Source organism: Lampris incognitus, chromosome 16, assembly GCF_029633865.1.
Source record: "Lampris incognitus isolate fLamInc1 chromosome 16, fLamInc1.hap2, whole genome shotgun sequence".
NCBI classification, from domain to species: Eukaryota; Metazoa; Chordata; class Actinopteri; order Lampriformes; family Lampridae; genus Lampris; species Lampris incognitus.
The window spans coordinates 14,008,270-14,026,432 of NC_079226.1; the positions used below are offsets into that span (position 1 = coordinate 14,008,270).

The 18,163-nt window shown below is 43.7% G+C and overlaps 1 protein-coding gene across 1 annotated transcript; it reads left to right on the top strand.

Moving 5' to 3' along the window:
* Nucleotides 1-435: 435 nt before the first annotated feature.
* On the top strand, nucleotides 436-17,478 carry kcnk5a (potassium channel, subfamily K, member 5a). The gene is made up of 5 exons (XM_056295625.1): nucleotides 436-751; nucleotides 11,650-11,761; nucleotides 12,332-12,498; nucleotides 12,606-12,774; nucleotides 14,160-17,478. Exons 1-5 carry the CDS (start codon nucleotides 566-568, stop codon nucleotides 15,113-15,115), a joined length of 1,590 nt encoding a protein of 529 aa, XP_056151600.1. The 5' UTR covers nucleotides 436-565; the 3' UTR covers nucleotides 15,116-17,478.
* Nucleotides 17,479-18,163: the final 685 nt, after the last annotated feature.

Below are 18,163 nucleotides of genomic sequence, written 5' to 3' on the forward strand. Positions count from 1 at the left end.
TTGATTGATCGATTGATTGATCGATTGATTGATTGATTGATTGATTGATTGATTGATCAGTTGATTGATCGGTTGATTGATCGGTTGATTGAATAGAAGCGGTGTGGCGGGGGTTGAGTGGGTCTACCGGCTCCTGCAGGAGAGGCTGAGCAGCGGGTTTTCTGGGCGGGTCTTTCCGGCTCTCCACTCCCCCTTGGAGTTCACTACTTTAGTAGGCAGCGCTGGTCGGATGCGGCTTCACTCTACACACGTGGATTGCAAGCAAACGACCGAGCGCAGCGCAGAAGTGTCGGGAGCCGCGGCCAGCGTTTCCCCCCCCCCCACCCTCCAGCAGCAGCAGCGCCGCTGAACGAGCCCTCGCCTCGCCTCGCCCTGCCGTGTAGCTTTCGGGCCAATGCTGCAAGAACGTGGCAAGTCCGACCAAGTTTTCAAGACACTCGTGCGGAGGAAACTTTTAGACAAGTCCGCCAGAGAGACCTGATGAGCATGAGCCTTGCGTAGCCTCGGAGTCTGTCTTGGGACCACTCCGCCACGGTTCTCCAAAGTGTCGTCACTGTGCACAAGAATGGTAGATAAAGGGCCCCTGTTGACCTCTGCCATAATCTTTTACCTGTCCATCGGGGCAGCGATCTTCCAGGTACTCGAGGAGCCCAACTGGAAGCTCGCTTCCGAACATTACAATGCCCAGAAGGATCAGATACTGGAAGAGTACCCTTGCCTGACGAATGCCGACTTGGACAAAATACTGAAGGTATGGCTATGTAGGAAGCATGCACTTGCACATGAGCACCTTTCCTGTTCCTCATCGGAACGGCCCACGTTACATAGCTGTTTGTAATGTAAAGTAACGTAATGTAACGTAACGTAGGCGTACTTGCCTGCAACTTGCAGAGGGACGTGTAGATTTATCAAAGTTTAACCTAAAATCACGAAAGAGAGAAAGGAAAAACGACTTTGCCCTTCGCTATCCTGAATTGCACTGTAACCCATCTGTCCATACTGACTCAGCCTGAGCTAATGCAACTTCCCTCAAGGCGAGCACCCACAATATTTCATCAGCAGCCCATTTCATTGGCCTTGCAGGCACGTGTTGCAGAAGCAATGGGGTTTTTATTTTTCATTCACAGGACTATTGACCAGAATGTATTTACCTCTCTTTTGCCCCCCCCCCCCCCACATTGCCAAATTTCTTACGCTTAGCTTTTTCAGTATGTGTCCACCATAGCTTAGTGTCTGTGTCCTTGTCCAATGGGGATGACAAGCTGGTTGACTTTAATTTATTTGGCTCGGATTGTAAATCTGCTAGATTTTTTTTTGCATTTCTGGGGATGCTGGTAACCTTTATGACTACCTGAGTCGCAGTTATCAGATAACCGAGGCCCAAATGTATTCCCAGTAGAAATGGCATTGCTTCTCTGTCGTTGTCTGGACGGGTGTATATGAGCTGCTGAGGTCTACAGATGAGGTCTACAGATGAGGTCTGTAGGTGAGGTCTGTAGGTGAGGTCTGTAGGTGAGGTCTATAGGTGAGGTCTGTAGATGAGGTCTATAGGTGAGGTCTGTAGGTGAGGTCTGTAGATGAGGTCTATAGGTGAGGTCTGTAGATGAGGTCTGTAGGTGAGGTCTATAGATGAGGTCTATAGATGAACGAACTGAAAACAGCCCGAGGCTCTGTTATCACGGTGTGCTTTGCACGTTACTTCCTTCAGCATGTTCCAGCTTTTGGCCCTTTCTATTGGTGTCTCTTGGTTGGGTCTGTCACTCCGGCTTGGCTTTCTGATCAGCACACCGGTATTGAACCCTGAATAGAGGATTTCCAAGTTAGCAACGTGTTTTTGATACGCTTGCTTGCACCGCTGCAGTTTCCCCCTCTTCTCTCCCTCTCTCTCTCTCTCTCTCTCTCTCTCTCTTTGCAGTTTGCAAGTATGGCCAGAGAGGAAAGACGTGTCTTAACCTGCCCTCCTTTTGGGGCCAACGTTAGTATTGGGAAGATTTATTGTTGCCCATTTTCTCACCTCCCCCCCCTTCCCGTGCTTTTCTTTTGCATTTAAGGAAAGTGAAAGTGGTTTACCGTAACCCCACACACACACACACACACACACACACACACACACACACTTTTCCACCTCTGAGACGCACACGTCTCTTTTTTAGTGAATACCAAAAACAAAACAAAAGTCCCAATGTCTGCAGAGAGAGAGAGATGTTGGTCTTCTCTCTACCGGGGTAGGTTTTTTTTTTTTTTGTTGCTCCCCCCTCCCCCATCTGAGTTGTGGTCTCAGTAGCACTCCCAGAAGCCGGTCAGGTCTCAAGGGTCAACGTCTGAGGCCGGAGCATGTCTCGCCCCCACCCCCTCCCCTCCCTCGTGCAGAAGGCAAAGACTGCAGCCGTGGACTATGAAGCCTCTCTGGAAAGGATAAAACCGAGTTGTTGTGTTTTCGCTCCATTCCCCAGTCATGCAGCTACTTCTCCTTCTTCTTCTTAATCCTCTTCTTCATCTTGTCCCCACACATTTCCTTCCCCAGCTGGTATTTGGTTTAACACCTGTTACAAATTCCTTGCATTTGCATCACCCACTCAATGTGCAAATGGAAAAAAAAAGGGGAGCGACTGCCCTCCCTACTGTGCCCTCCTCAGGAATCTTTTTTTAAGTTTCATTTCTGTCTTAATGAGTAGAAAGTCTACCAGATTTCCATAATGGAAAATTCGTTTAGCTTGTAAACGATAAAGGAGGGGTGGGGGTGGGAACCCTAAGCAGGGTTAACAAGGCGACACGTTTGAGAAAAGTAGATCTTCTGTGCTTTTATTAAGAGAGTTTACTAACTGTAAGAGCCTTGAAGTGGTCATAGTTGTACTGATTGTGTTTTTATGGCCCGTCGGTGTTTGGCTCTGGAGAAACCCTCCTAAACGTTTCCCAGACAAGCAGTGGCTCCGCGTTATCTGTAGTGCGAAGTAGACGTTCAAGTCGCTGTTGCTCTGGTTATAAGGTAAAAGGCTAGCAATGCATTTTGCAGCGTTTCTGCATCGCCCAAAGGCAACGAGGACATTGTTAGGAGACTGTCAAAGTTTACGAGCTACTCAAATCTGCACAGCACTTGAGCATTGAGCCACACACACACACACGCGTGTGCGTGTGCGTGTGGCATGGTATCGGACTCATAAGAACATGTCTTCATATTTCCAGATAACCTTTCTTCCTTTTTTTTTTATTACTCAGCTGATTCTTCTCGTCCTGGTGTCTCCAGTGTTGGCCTTTTGAAACGATGCAATGCAACCCCAAGCCTGAGTTGCATTGCATGCATGTGTGGGGCTGCTGCACGAATTCATTGCAGCCCCTGAAAAGTCCAAATGTTGCATTTCTTTATCGTTATTTTGAGAGACTCGCTCCTAGTTAATATCTCTTTTCCTGTCACGCATAGTGATTACAGATTAACCCACAACGGTCAAGGACTTTCAAAGCCGTCTGTGCAGGGAAGGTCCAGGTGACCTTAAAGAAGGACCCTGCTCATTATCCACTGTTGTTTTTCCACTTGTCCTGTTTTCACTGAAACTCAATCGAAGCTAAACGTTGTGTTTTGTTTTTTTTGTTTTGTTATTATTTTTTGGCAACACCACTGGTGTTGGCTTCGAAGTCAGTCCTGAAATTGATTTGGGAGGTAATGAAATGGCTGTATTGCTGTCAAGGTATATTTGCTGTGTGCTAAGCTTTGAAGAGATGGGACTTCCTCTTGGGAATATATCAGCCGGAATTTAAAGGATTTTACTCGACTGAAGCTGTTGACACAACATCCAGCAACGAAACGCCCGTGAATGTGTATAGGCGACTCTGTTTATTCGAGTTCATTCATACTTTTTTTGGTGATTGTTTGTTGCTTGTTTTGTTTTTGTGCTAATGGCCATGCTGAAGGCGCAAATGTGGGGTGAGTGACGTCACTAGAGGTGGGTTCCACGTAGGCGACACAGTCACAAGAGGACGATCCGCGGAAGGGCGTGTTGAAGATCGACGGGCTTGCAGTATTGTCTTGTCTTCTCCCGAGTTCTCCTTTTCCACAGCTACACGAGTCTCTTTGGGGGAGTCTCGTTGCAGCTGACTCCGGGGTGACTAATCGTGTTTGCGTTGCCAAACAAAGGAGTTTGTGAATACTGCAAACTTGTTCACAGACGCTCAGTTGTCACACAGAAAGTGAAACGTGGCTCCCGTTAGGAGTGTGCGTATAAGCGCCGAGTGAAAGAAGCACAAGTAGGACACAGTTTGAGTGGCGTGCCCACTCTGTCATGTGCTCGAGTTGCCGTCCAGTGACGTTTAGCTCGAAATAGACGAGTCTTTCATTTCCCCCTGCACACGGTGTAAAAACGTCAACGCTCATCATACCGAAGCAAGGGAAGATGGCCAGGGTCGTCACTGCCATGCACTTGGATGTAGGCTACTCATTAACCAGTAAAACAAAAAAAATGTCATCATTGACCCGCAGATTGGATTCGCTGCAAAACTTGAGTTGCTCAGTTCGCTGCCCAATGAAATTGTTATGTGCTTAATCCTGGAAACAAAGGCGAGCCCGGGCCTTTCAAGTGCATTCTTAAAACCATCAAACCATCACTGTTGCTATATTGCATTTCCATTTATTGGCCGAACTTTATGCACTGTGGAAAATGTTGAACGAGTAAAGAAAAGAAACGCCATGTGTTAAGTTCATAAAGTTACAATTTCATGCAATATAAGAGGCTTAGTTGTTTAAAAGCTCTCTTAAATCTCTTTAATGATATCATATGTGCTGCACAACAGATGTAAGTTGTAAAAGAAAGCCTTTCGCTATCTGGGAGTTTATAGCGTGCGTCTCTTTCCCCCTACCAGAGTTGAAGAAGGACTCGGCGCTGCATAGTAAGTGACGTGCGCGCTGAACACTTTCTCCAACTGCACCAGTTCCTTACACCCAGTCTGTGCAGGCGTTTACTGGTGCTTTGTTTTGGGGGGGGGGCATCAAAGTGCTCACAGTCTGAGTGCACATTAACCCCCCCCCCTCCCCGCCCCTGTTTTTTGTTAATATAACTAGTTTCTCATCTCATTCTGCACAGACCGCTTCTCACTGGCTCTTTGATGAGTGCAGACGGTGAATTCTCAGCATTGTTCACCCCCCCCCCCCCTAGCTGAAACGTGAAATCAGTGCGCGCCGACGAGGAGGAAGAGTTTCTCACTGACTTCATTGTTTGGGGCCCCGAGCGAGCGTGGTCCACGCGGGCGGGCAGCTGTTCCTAGCGCGCGCGCGGCACGCTGAGAGTGGAAAAGTACCCGGGGCGCGGCGGGGTCGCTCACGCAGCCCGCGGCGCTGATAACGGCTCGGGGTTCGGCCATTGCGGTTCGACCGGCCCTCCGCTCCACAGGTCAGCGCAGCGCGGGGCCCACCGTCGGCTAACATGCGTTGGGGTTTTGGCTAGCCAGCGGCACAGCACACATCGGTCTAAATCACCGGCTATAGATGTAGTTCCGAGATGAAGCCGCAAAATTGTTGTTTGTTTTGTTTTTTTTTAAAATTTGCTTGGCGCCATTATGTCGTCACTCACGTTACGTTCTTTTTTTTTCTAAATATGGGTCTGAGAATGACGCACGAGGTCTTTCTGTGACAGCCAGCAGCACAGCGCCCTCCTTCATCCCGTCTCCTCCTTAGCTTTATTGGTAAAGCTGCGAGCTTGGCTTGAGGTCAAATCAAGGAACGCTTTCTGGTAAGGAAATGGATAAACGGTTGTGAGGGCACTGACTGCATGACCATGACTGACAGCCCATTGGGGGATCTCTGTGTCGTTATCCTCGTAGCAAATGGTCAGCCTACAACGCCTCAAGTCTGACATACACCACCTCCAGTCATGTCTACGGGAATGGGGGGGGGGGGCACAGTGGTCGCTGTGATATATGGTTTGTGAGGCAACTGTTCTGGACTTGCAGAGGATAGCAAGACTTTGAATGAGCTACTTATTAGCAGTTCAGCAAGTTTGCCGCACAATCTTGTTTAGCCTTTTTGTTTTATTTTTGGTGCCCCGCCCCCCCACCCCAAATGATGGCCATTGCATTGTGTGCGCACTACTGGGTTACTTCAGGAGAAACCCCTCTTAACCATCCAGTCTTTTTTTTTTGCTTTGCTTTGTTTTAAGATTTCATCTTTGCAGAGGCCTTCTTGCGGCCCCAGCATTGGTCATATGTACTGAAATCCACATCAGTGACTGCAGATAGTGACAGTTTTGTGGGTTTTGGGAGAGAAGAGGGAGGATTTAGATGTCAGTAAGCGGCATCAACCCCAAACCCCAAGCTATGAATTTACTTGATGCACAACTTGTGTCAGTCAACCCGTTGGGAGGACCATTGTTCTTTGCTGCGTGTGCTTTTCTTGACAGGATCCTCCATTTGCTAAATGAGGCATTTTATGTAATAGGCAAGATTTATACCTCCTGTAACAACTGTGGTAACTTGGAATTTCTATGACAAAGCCTTTTTATTTAGTATATTGCAAAGGTTCGTCTCCCAGATTTTACTGCTGCTCTGTATTTTTTACGTCCATTTGGTATCAATTTAAGTCATGTCAGAAACCCAGTAGCCCAGAATGCATTTTTGAATGCATTCAAAACTACTTAATGCCTATGGTTATAATGACATTCTTGCATTAGGATGAGTTTGTTTTACTACGGTCTTTTGTTTTTCTTGTACAATTGATAACCCAATTTTTGCCAAATCATCACTGTCATAGGCTTCCAAGGTAACTAACTGCATCTTAAACTTTAAATGCCCGTATTAGAAAATGTTGCACCAGCAATGAATGTTACTTAAAACAGTGTTGTCATGTACAGTAGGGATAGAAGTAACGCTACTCATAAGAGGTTTTATCATTCACTTTTACAAAAGAAAATGGCCCGTGTGTGTGAGGGCGCTCTGATGGTCTTGGGACCAAAGACATTACATTGCAGGGTCTTCTTCATGGGGTCTTTTTCTCCTCTTGAGTTAAATACTTCATTACACCTGCTCTGCAGATGTTTGAAAGTGTGCAGATATTTTGATCTCTGGAAATAAAAACTGTCACCGGTTATGATCCCTGTCACAGGTCAGTTTTTCCATTGTTAAACATTTTGATGCATGCTCAGTAATCCAGGTAAGGAAATCCCAGAAAGTTTAATCGGTTCATCTGGACACAAAGTTTAGTGGGAGGAACATTTCATCCCTCATCTAAGTGACCTCTCCAGTCTCGACTGACTGCAGGTATCCCCACCCTTATAACAATGACCGAAACCCACACGCTGTTTCATATGCAAGTTGCCGAGACCATTAATTAGAGTAACAATGGCCATGTGTATTAAGTCACAGAGGATCGAGGAATGGGAGCAATCGCAGCATTGTAAGATAGTGACGGATTGCTACACATTTCCTATTGTTGAACATTTCCCATTGTGAAACGTTTCAGGATATTTTAACAATGCACTTTGATACACGTGAAGCGTGCATGGAAGATTTTTCTCTGTGCAACCTATATATGTGCTGACTCCTGTAAGACTTGTGGGTTGTCATGTGCATGGTAAATGGCTCGTCTGCTGCAGGTTACCAGAGATAAGCGGAACATCTTGTTTTTGTAGTTCCAGTTTCAGCTGATGCGGCGTTTGCTAGCATTTTCCTTTTTTCATTTGTCCTTCGCACCAGTGAAGAACAATTTCACTTATCATGTAGGGCATTAAACATAACCAGGATTTAGTGAGATGAAGTCTCTCTGTTGCAGAGTTAATTATTTTAGCATGCCGGTTGATTTTTATAATCTAAACTTGGAAGACTTTCAACCATTTCCTGTCAGCGGTTTGGCTTTCACCCTAAAGTTCCTGAAGGTTATACTTTGGTGTTCACAAAGCCCTGCTAATGATATCGACTAACTCGCTTGTCTTTTCTTCTGAGGCTTCATTTGGTTTGGTCTGGGCATGTAAGGAGATTGGTCCAAGTGATAAGATAAGTTGAAATCCAGTTTTCCGACATTCAGTGTTTTAGCAAAACTCTAAAACGGGCTAACCAGTTTTAAATTGCTGCTAATCTGTCGCTCCTCATCTAGTTTGCGCTTGAATGGAGACGGTGTCTTTCATTATGCCTCATGCAGGGCTCATGTTTATTGCTTTGTTCTCAGGGTCATTCATGACCTTAGGTCACTATGGGCTAACCAGTGGTTGACCTTTTTACCGTTTAAGGGTCCTAGTAAAATGGGAAAGCGCAGTCACAGAGGGTCATTGTCTTGAGGCCAAGTCATCACAGGCTGGTGGTTTGTGGCCTTCAGCACTTAAGACGACTGACAATTTCTCCTCACTAGCATATGTCCTTTTTGGGAGGGGGGTACTCCCACTTTTCAGTGACTTCTGTTTTTATATATGCAATCTTGCGAGCCGTGGTCTACTTTTAAAAGTCGATTTCTACTTTCAGATGGACATGAAACTCAAGTCACGGTTTTAGCAAGCACTCTTCCTCTATTCCTGTGAATCAGCACTTTCCATGTCTCAGACCTAAGCACTTTTTCTAAAGCAGACGGTGTGCCATGCGCAAATCAGCCTCATCAGCCGCACTACAGATTAGTGTTAACCGCAGACCCATGACACACAAAAACATGTCCCTTTGCAAATCTGATCGGCAGAGTAAACCTGGCAGCCGTTGCTGAGGAATTTCACCTTACTATCCACCGTAACAGAGATAAAACCTCACGTGACTGACATAGGAATCAGGAAGATATTTCCATTTATGGGTTTTAGGTGACATGTTTTAATTAACCCATTTCCTCATGTGGCCAACTCCTGCTACCTATATGCCTTTGTAGAGGTTAAGCAGCCAGCAGTTTGTAATTTCTTAGAAAGATTTTGGCTCAAGGGTTATCTGGTCATGTGTGGGGGGGAAATTGTCAAAAATTATATGAACTATGAAATTGGCTTGATTTGTGTATGTGTAGTAAATTTCATGACCGACCATGTTATTTACTTTTTAACAGTCAGGGGAAACCCTCAAGCTCACAATATTTAACTTCGCTGGTTTGTGTTGATGCCAGGTGTTAGATTCTCACTACTCGGTCTGGTGACCCAAAACCCACAACCTCCCCTCCGCTGATAAGAGGGAAAACAAGACAGGGCTGCGTCCCATCCTATGCGCTTTAACTCCTCCAGTTTGGAACAGAGGGATTTGGGAAGCGGCGTCCCTCATCCCACAGGGAAAGGTTTCCAGAGAAAATGTAGAAAACAGTGCCGGGGGCTCAGCTGTAGAGCCGAGTGAAGTCATCCCTCTTAAATTTCCAGTCACGGTTGGAGGACAGAACGTGTCCATCACCGCTGTCTTCACAAAGCTCGACGGGGGTGACTGTGTTGATTCAGTTGATTCAGCATGTGAAAGAATAGGCTGTTGTTGTGCCAGCTAATTACAGAGTAGGCACTGTCACAGACCGGTTATTATTAGAGAACTAGACGTCTTCCAGTACTTAAGAGCTCAAGTGATTTTTGCCAACCCATGCACAATTTCCCCTTTTTTGGGCACGTTTGGAGAAAGAAGGAACTTGTGTGTGCGCATGCATGTGTGTGGTGGGGCTGCATTGTCCCAGCACACCTCACCGGGGGTTTGCCAATACCCGGGAGAGACGATGCAATTTTCTTTTGTGGCTGTTAAAGCACACACATGGTCGGGAATGATTGATTAAGCATGTCATCTTCTTGTAAATGAGTTTTGTTTTGTTTTTTTTGTTTTTCCTCATTTTTTCATTCTGGAAGGCAACAGCAGTTGAACTAATGTTTGTCATGTTCAGGATGGGGAAACGGATTTGGCCCCCTACCCCCCCCCCTAAAATTCCTTCAGTTAATTAAGAAACACTTGGCTAATCCTGACAATTTATTGATTGAGGTGTTTGGAAGACGTTTCGCAGTGGTTTTTGACTCCTGGTTGTGTGTAGCACTGAAACGATTGATCTATCAGTCTATGTCGATTACAGTTTTGGTAGCTTCATTTAATCGTTTCGTCTTTTTACTTGATGAATGACTCAAACTTTTGTTGGTTGCAGTTTCATGAATGCCAAGATTTGCTTACCTTCCTCTGATTTATATCACTATGAAACGAACACAAGGCAGCCCTTGGAACCTTGAGATGGGCATTCATCAGTACTTTTTACTTTTACCAGACTTAATGATTGATTTAAAAAAAAACTAGATTAGTTGTGAAGATAACTTGGTTGAGGCCCAAGTTGTGTGTTGAAAATGAAGAAAACTGCATTGCATCAGTTTTGACCCAGTTTTGTCTTGTTTTGGGTTGATCTTATCAAAGGTTGCAAAGCTCTCCCGTCAGGAGGCCGAACCTGAAGAGGCTAACCTATCATCCAGTTCTTAACAATATTACAGGTGGAGATCCATTTAAAACACACAAACAAAGAAAATAATTGCTATACATCAAGTTTTCGTTAAACATAAAAAAAATCCATATAAAATTCATTATCCATAACATAGGCTGTTTGTTTTTAACTTGAATCTCATATCTTGGCCAATCAATTTTCAGCCCCCGAAAGGCCAACTACTTGACCCACCTGACTCTTTTTTTTTTATCTTATCTTGCGATGATGAAATGGTTGTTTAGGGCTGCGGGTCCTGGTTTTCCTGTTTCTCTGCCAGCGTAAGCAGTATTCGGTATTCTTAACCCCTCAGGTTAGGGAACATTCCCAAGGGTCCCCGAGTGCAGTCGCCGGCAATGTTCGGCCCATCAGAACTTCTCGAGATAGCATCAATGTATCTCAGGAAGGATGTGGTGGGAGAAATGGGGCTTATAGACAAAACAATCTTCCCTACTTCCTTCTGCGCAACCAAAATGGATCCTTGTATCTATCACTGTTATCCGTTTTTTTCCTCCAATCCCGTATCTCTCTTAATTGAATTCCAGCATGTAACTAACTTGGTCATTAGTGTGATTGTCTTGTGAGCACATTGTTATGATTCCAAAATGTTGTCTACCATCTCCCCCTTTTTCTCCCCAATTGTATCCGGCCAATTATCCCACTCTTCTGAGCCATCCCTATCCCCGTTCCACCTCCTCTGCTGATCCAGTGAGGGCTGCAGCCTACCACATGCCTCCTCCGATACATGTGGAGTCGCCGGCAGCTTCTTTTCACCTGACAGTGAGGAATTTCACCAGGGGGACGTAGCGCATGGGGGGATCACGCTATTCCCCCCAGTTCCCCCGAACAGGCGCCCCGACCGATCCATGTTGGTAGGCAACGGAATAGACCGCTACCCTACCCGGAAGCCGGACAGTTTTTTTTTTTTTTGTTTTTTTTTTTAATCAAACCGAACCAACTATAAATTCCTCAGCTCAGTTGGTATCGATGTTCATGCACAACTTCATGAAATTTCAAGTAGTTTTTGAGTTATCTGACTATCGGAAAAACAAGATCAACGATGAATATGTGCCATAAAAATTTAGGGCAAATATCCAAACTCGTTGAGCTTGACAAACTCCACTGATAGCATTGCATTATGCAAATGGCGCCTCATCTCATGACTTATTGACTGTTGTGAATACTGATTAACTGCACCATCTGTCAATCTGTCTTAGCATTCATGTAGCAGTCACATACCACATGAACATTTCTGAATTCTATCGGATTTCTCTTTTCCCCCTCAGGTGGTGTCTGATGCTGCAGGTCAAGGCGTCACCATAAGTGGTGACAAGACCTTCAACAACTGGAACTGGCCGAACGCTGTTATCTTTGCAGCAACCGTGATCACCACAATTGGTAAGTATTGTGTTAGGAAATAGTATAGGAAATAGGTTTGCATATATGAAAGGGGTAGTGATGCTTAAATTATCATTGCTACTCTGTAATTTTATTGTATTTAATAGTAAATTTGGATTGTTTTGCATTTCACATTTGACAGCAGAGAGTTTGTTCCAGCTGGACCAAATTTGCATGCTTGTATAAGCCACATGCACAGAACAACAGCAAAATGGGATTGTGTAAAAATAACCTTGATCAACCTAGCATGATTTGTCCTTTTTTCCTCTTTTTGGTGTGATGCCAAATCTGATAGGGCAACTGACTTTTCCATTAGTTGACTCAATTTTTGTAGCATTGACAAGATTTCCTATTCAAATTTGTTTACTGTGGCCTTTTTTGAGATAGTTGCAATCAAAGGTATGAAGTACTGTGTTATTTGTCAGACAGTTTTTCAAATTGCCTTTGAAAAACTGCGTTCCAAAACTTGCCTCCATATAACTTTGAGAGGCATTAAAGCATCAGTGCATGCATTTGTTTGTTTTTTAATCTACACTTTAACCAACCACTTTTCTTTTTCAATTTTTAAAGGCTATGGGAACATTGCCCCCAAAACATCGGCAGGTCGTGTATTTTGCATTTTCTATGGGCTTTTTGGTGTGCCATTATGTCTTACCTGGATCAGCGAACTGGGAAAGTTCTTTGGTGGCAGAGCCAAGCACCTGGGTCAATATCTAACCAAGAAAGGCGTTTCACTGGTAAGTCTGAGCTTTCAGTCACTGATAAAATTCAAATATGCATCTTCCCGTTTTTGACTTGAAAACCTTAATCTGAAATTTCTTCTTGTGTTTGTTCTTTTTTACAGAGAAAGTCACAATTCACGTGCACAGCTATTTTCCTACTGTGGGGAGTACTGGTTCATTTAGTCTTACCACCGTTTGTATTTATGTCCCAAGAGGGTTGGACATATATTGAAGGCCTGTACTTCTCCTTTGTCACTTTGACCACGATTGGTTTTGGAGATCTTGTTGCAGGTAAGCTCTTTAAAGGAATGGGTCGTCTTTTAAACTGTGTTTGGTTTATTTATTTTTTTAAAAATTCTACCACAAAAAAAAACTTCCAAAAACACAGTGATAGTTTCCACAATGCAAAGACAGTAAAGATTAGATATCAAATTTGGTCATTCTCTACATATTTCAATGAGCCTTCTTGAGTTTTCTCCCATCATTGGCACGGTGGCACAGTGGTGAGCACTGTTGCCTCACAGCAAGAAGGTCCTGGACTCGAACCCCGGGGTTGTCCAACCTTGGGGGTCATCCTGGGTCGTCGTCTGTATGGAGTTTGCATGTTCTCCCCATGTCTGTGGTGGGTTTTCTCCGGGTGCTCCGGTTTCCCCCACCATCAAAAAGATATGCATGTTAGGGTTAATACTCCTGTCTGTGCCCCTGACCGAGGCAAGGGGAAAAGTACTGGAGTTGGTCCCCGGGTGCTGCACGGTGGCTGCCCATTGCTCCTAGCTACACAGCTAGGATGGGTTAAATGCAGAGCATAATTTCCCTACAGGGATCAATAAAGTATCTCAAAATAAAAAAATCATATGCACTTTATTCAAATCTTATTTGGTTATACAGATGCATTCATCATATACACAAGAATGATGTTGTGATATGTTGTCAAAACAGGTGTGTTTTCAGTATTCAAGACCCCATTTGCACCCGTTATCATTCAATCTATACCTAGATAAGTTATCTGGATAAGGAAAATGCAAATAACGCAAGGTGTAAATGCAAACAGCACACATTGTGATTGGCTCTGCCGGAGGACCATCTCTGAAGTAGTAGTCCAGCTTGCATTATAGTCAGATCTCTGCCAGAACAGGCCAGGTATAACGGCAATGCATACAGCATGCTCACTTTGGTGTGGACATACCACCGCATTAGTAGAAACATTTTCAAGTGTGTCAATAGTTAAACGTATTTCAACTATTTCTGAAGGGCAATTTTGGTATTAACCATTCCACCACTATAAATGAGTCACTGTATTCACAGCAGTCACATTGAACGATTACGGCAGAACAGCTTGCTGTATTTGATACTTTAAAGTCATGAGGACCCCTTAAGGACAACTTTTGACAGTTTCGTTTGCTCCATTGGTTCTGATCACAATCGGTGGATGAGCCAACTTCCCATCCATTCGTTTTCCTTGTATAGCGAGCATATAAAATAAGATCTATTCACAATGCATACTAAAATGTATATATTAACACCAGGTGTAAACGCAAAAGGCTTTATCAGATTGTTCACTATCCAGATAAAGATCTCATGATACCAGGTGTAAATGAGGTCAAAGACATTTGGTTAGATGTGATTAGACGACATTAGAAAGTGTTTCCCAGAATTCATTTTATTTCCTCTTTCAGGTGTGGACCCAAATGCAAATTATCCCACTCTGTACCGTTACTTTGTGGAAGTGTGGATTTATCTTGGCTTGGCATGGCTCTCTCTGTTCTTCAACTGGAAAGTGCGGATGGTAATCGAGGCCCACAAGGCACTGAAGAAGCGCCGCAAGCGTCGAAAGCTGTCTCTCGATGAGCTTCGCCACTACAAAGAGACCCACAAAGCGGCGCTCCATTTGCCTCCCACTCCCAATGATGTCAATATCTTCAGCTTCCTGTCCAAGAAGCAGGAAGGCTACAATGACTTGATTAAGCAAATTGGCACCAAAAAACATGTTGGAAGCAATGGTAACAGTGCCGCCATTGCCAGTAAATCCAAAGAGATGAGTCGTTCCAAGAGCTGCAACGATGCCTCCACCTGCAATGGTCACACCATCCTTAGCCTTGACCGATCACCACGCCAAAAGAGACGCTATAGTTTCAGCGACCGTGTCACTGTGGCCTTTTCAAAGTCCAAGAACTACCTCCTGGGCTCGGACAATGGTTTGCTGCTAACGGAGGACCATGGCGAGCGTGAGCTGGAAGTCAACCAGCAGAGAATGTTTGAGAACCAGCTTGACAAAGAGGTGGATGTGGAGGGCGGAGGACAGGGAGGAGTAGGAGGTTGTGGAGCAGGTGGCCGGAGGACATGGGACTCCAAGGAGTACCAGGCCTTAACCTTCCAGAATGCAAATATCACATTTATCGACGAGGAGAACTTCCTAAACCATAACTTGGAAGAGGACGATGATGACGACGACTCTAAAGCCAAGCTGTCCATCACAACCTGCGACGAAAATGTTGAGTCAGAGACTGACTCCAAAGAGGAGCAGGGCTCTGAATCAGAGGGGTCTGTTTTCACGAGTGATGGGTCTGAACACGGACAGTCTTATGAAAAGCTTGTAGAGGAATATGCGAAAGAGGAAAATACAGAGTCTTGATTAACTTTTCCTTTTAGTTCACAATAAAAACCGGATTTTTCTGCTTAGGAGCAAAAAGACATTACGATCAAAATGTGATGATTCAAAGGAACCGAATGATAAATTAGCCTAAATTACCTGGACTGCTCATAAGAGATGTTGGATTTCCTTTTGAGACCTGAACAAATGAGGCCCTTTATCAGGAAGAATGTAGATCACAGGGCATGACATCTAACAACACATTAACAAGATGTACTATTTATTGCTTATGTACAGTTTAACAAATGGATCCCAAAGGTTTGTTGGAATATCTCCAAACAAGACAGGAGTTATTTTCCATGAAGATGTGTTATTTTCTTAAAGGTTGATAGGAAAATACAGAAAAGAGGTGATGGTGTTGATCTGATTGCAGCTAGCTTCCTTAATTATTTTCACCATATTGGTGCTTTTGTCATATTTATTAAAATGAAGGAAACGGTAGCTTTGCATATCTTGGTAGTCTGTCAGTGCACAGTCTGACCAACCGAGGAGGGGCAGTTTAACTTTCGATGCAGATTAGACAGTAAAACCTGAGCCAAACGATTGTCTTTAAAGAAAATGAAGGGCTATGGGGCCAATTCCCTCTTTGTGGTTTTTTTTTTCTTTTTCATTTTGTCTTTTTGTATGATCCTTATTTGTTGTGTGTGAGATTCTTATTAACTGCACTGGAGGTTATTAGGCATGGGCAACAAGTCGGAGTAAACTTTGAAAGTCAAACCATTTAGTGTTTCTGGATGAGAGCAGCACTCATTACCGTGACTCTACAACTGAGAGGTTTGAGCCAAATGTGAATGCCCTGCTGAAGTGGCACCCAAACAGTAGTTTTTCTATGTGCACCTTCTGAGTCTGAGCACAAAACCACCTTGTGAATACAACCGTTTGTTTCCTGTGAATGCTTCCAGGCTTCGATGAATGCTGCAAGTTTTGTTTTTTAAACCTCACGGCTTCTTCAGCTTTCTTGTTTGCTTAATGGTCCAGTGACACTTTGACCATTTTAAGACCTTTTTAAAGATGTTGTCTCAAACACCGCTAGAAGCATCTATTAGATGCTAACAGTCTAAAACTGGTTTTGTGAGCACAATTTTAGCCATTGTGGTCTGCTGCTGACAAAGTCAGGTGTCTCCACGCTTTCATTTTTGGGCATTTGAGCATGTCGGCACATAATGAGGTGAAACCCTGTCATTCCTTTGCAGACCTTTTTTTTTCCCACTGTGTCTCTTCTTAGCACCCTTTCACTTTTTATATTTAACATGTAAATATTGGCTGAAAGCCATCAGTAGCCACAAACACTGCATTGCTCAGGACGTGGCCTTGCTGCTTATATTTGCTTTTGGGGGCTCGTTCTGGCACAAATGACTGAAATGCAACTTTGTTAGCGAGCCAAGGTTGACTTTTGACAAATCAATGATCTCTTGACGTAAATTGTAGTCATGAGACGGCAGTATCGGTGTGCTCAGTTGAGTTTTCTATAGTATTTTCTTTCTTGTTTGCACATGAACACAAAACTCCAGGGATTACTTCATTTTTACAATTTTAGTGACCAAAATATCTGGACCTTGGCTTCTCACTGTGTTAACCTTGATCGGTTCCTTGTTGGTTTCTCTTCCCTTCTCTCATTGCCTTTTGCACAAGTAAACTTGAAACAGCGGTGCCAATCAAAACCGTGCATTGCACAACACTGCATAGTTGGATGGCAATGTTGTGCAATGTGACATGAGCCTGCTCAGGACACATCATCATTTAAGGCAGATATTTGAGAAGTTAACGATGGTAAATTTACAGTAAATGTATTTCTTACTTTAATGATACGGACACATGGACCACGCTCTTAATTTCCAACTCTGCCCTGATTTTAGATGATTACTAATGGGTACAAGTGCCTACAATCAACCCACTGCGAAACGGGGGATATGCAATTTTACATCTATTGGATTTATTCTCCTCCGCTGTAAAAGCCTCCACACTGGGTGTCTTTTTTTCTGTTTTTATCTTTGTAGAAAGCCACTGTGTGAACTGGTCCTTTCTTCCCCTCGGTTTTCCATGAGGGCAGCTTTTTACGCAGCGATGGCGCCCAGTAGAACTGTGATACAATTTCTAGCATATTCCATCATTGTTGAGAAGGAATAAGTTTTGACTGTCTTTAAGTTCTGCTCTCCTGACTCGGCTCCATTGTGTTGAGACTTACTCCGGCATATTTTGTCTGTTTTTATGATTAAATTATTCATATTTGTAAGTTTGTACATAAAATTCCAGTAAAACTGTATATGTGTACATAAATATATATATATATATATATATATATATATATATATATTTCATTTTAAATAAAATCTGTTTTAATAGAACCCTTTGGCATTCTTTCTTGTGACTGATCCCAGAGCAATGTAAAGATATAAGAGCTGAACTGTTTTTACAATTTTGCAGTGATTTCCTTGCGTTCAGATCAGCTATTAGAAGAGCTGTAGCTATTGGGAGGTTTTTGTGCATCAGCCACTTGTGCACTTCACTTCATTATGAAATTTATGCTTCAGTATTTGGTGTAAAAACATTTAACACTACGTGGAATTTATGTTATGCACTGGAAATCTGTAAAAACAAACACGGCGCAAATCGAGGAAGCCTTTCTTTGAGCGTTCCCTCTTTGGGCACAGTCATTTTTCTCTTGATTATACTCCATACAAGGGGCTCTTCATATCATATCTTCATGTCTTACAAAATAATGCAGTTCATTTTAATATGTTTAAGAGAGGATGTAATTATGGAGTTTACCAATACAAGAAAATGGTGCAGGAGTTTGCAAGCACGCTTGTCAAATTCTGTCATCGATGTTCAAGTTGCTATTTTGAGGACAACAGGATGATTGTCAAACGAGGTTCGAGAGGTTGTGAGATTTTCCAGAATGCTCCCCATGCTGCCATCCATTTCTGTTACACTGGATAGGTGTACATACACACTACAGAGTATCCGCACTTTAGGTGCAAATTCTGGGTAAAGAAAGAAGCAACTAGAATTGCCTGTCGTGTGTACATA

Excerpts from the sequence above, each read along its gene's own strand:
- kcnk5a (XM_056295625.1), top strand. The coding sequence starts at position 566 with ATGGTAGATAAAGGGCCCCTGTTGACCTCTGCCATAATCTTTTACCTG. Across the intron at positions 11,762-12,331 it reads AACCGTGATCACCACAATTG|GCTATGGGAACATTGCCCCC; the intron begins GTAAGTATTGTG and ends CAATTTTTAAAG. Across the intron at positions 12,775-14,159 it reads TTTTGGAGATCTTGTTGCAG|GTGTGGACCCAAATGCAAAT; the intron begins GTAAGCTCTTTA and ends TTCCTCTTTCAG.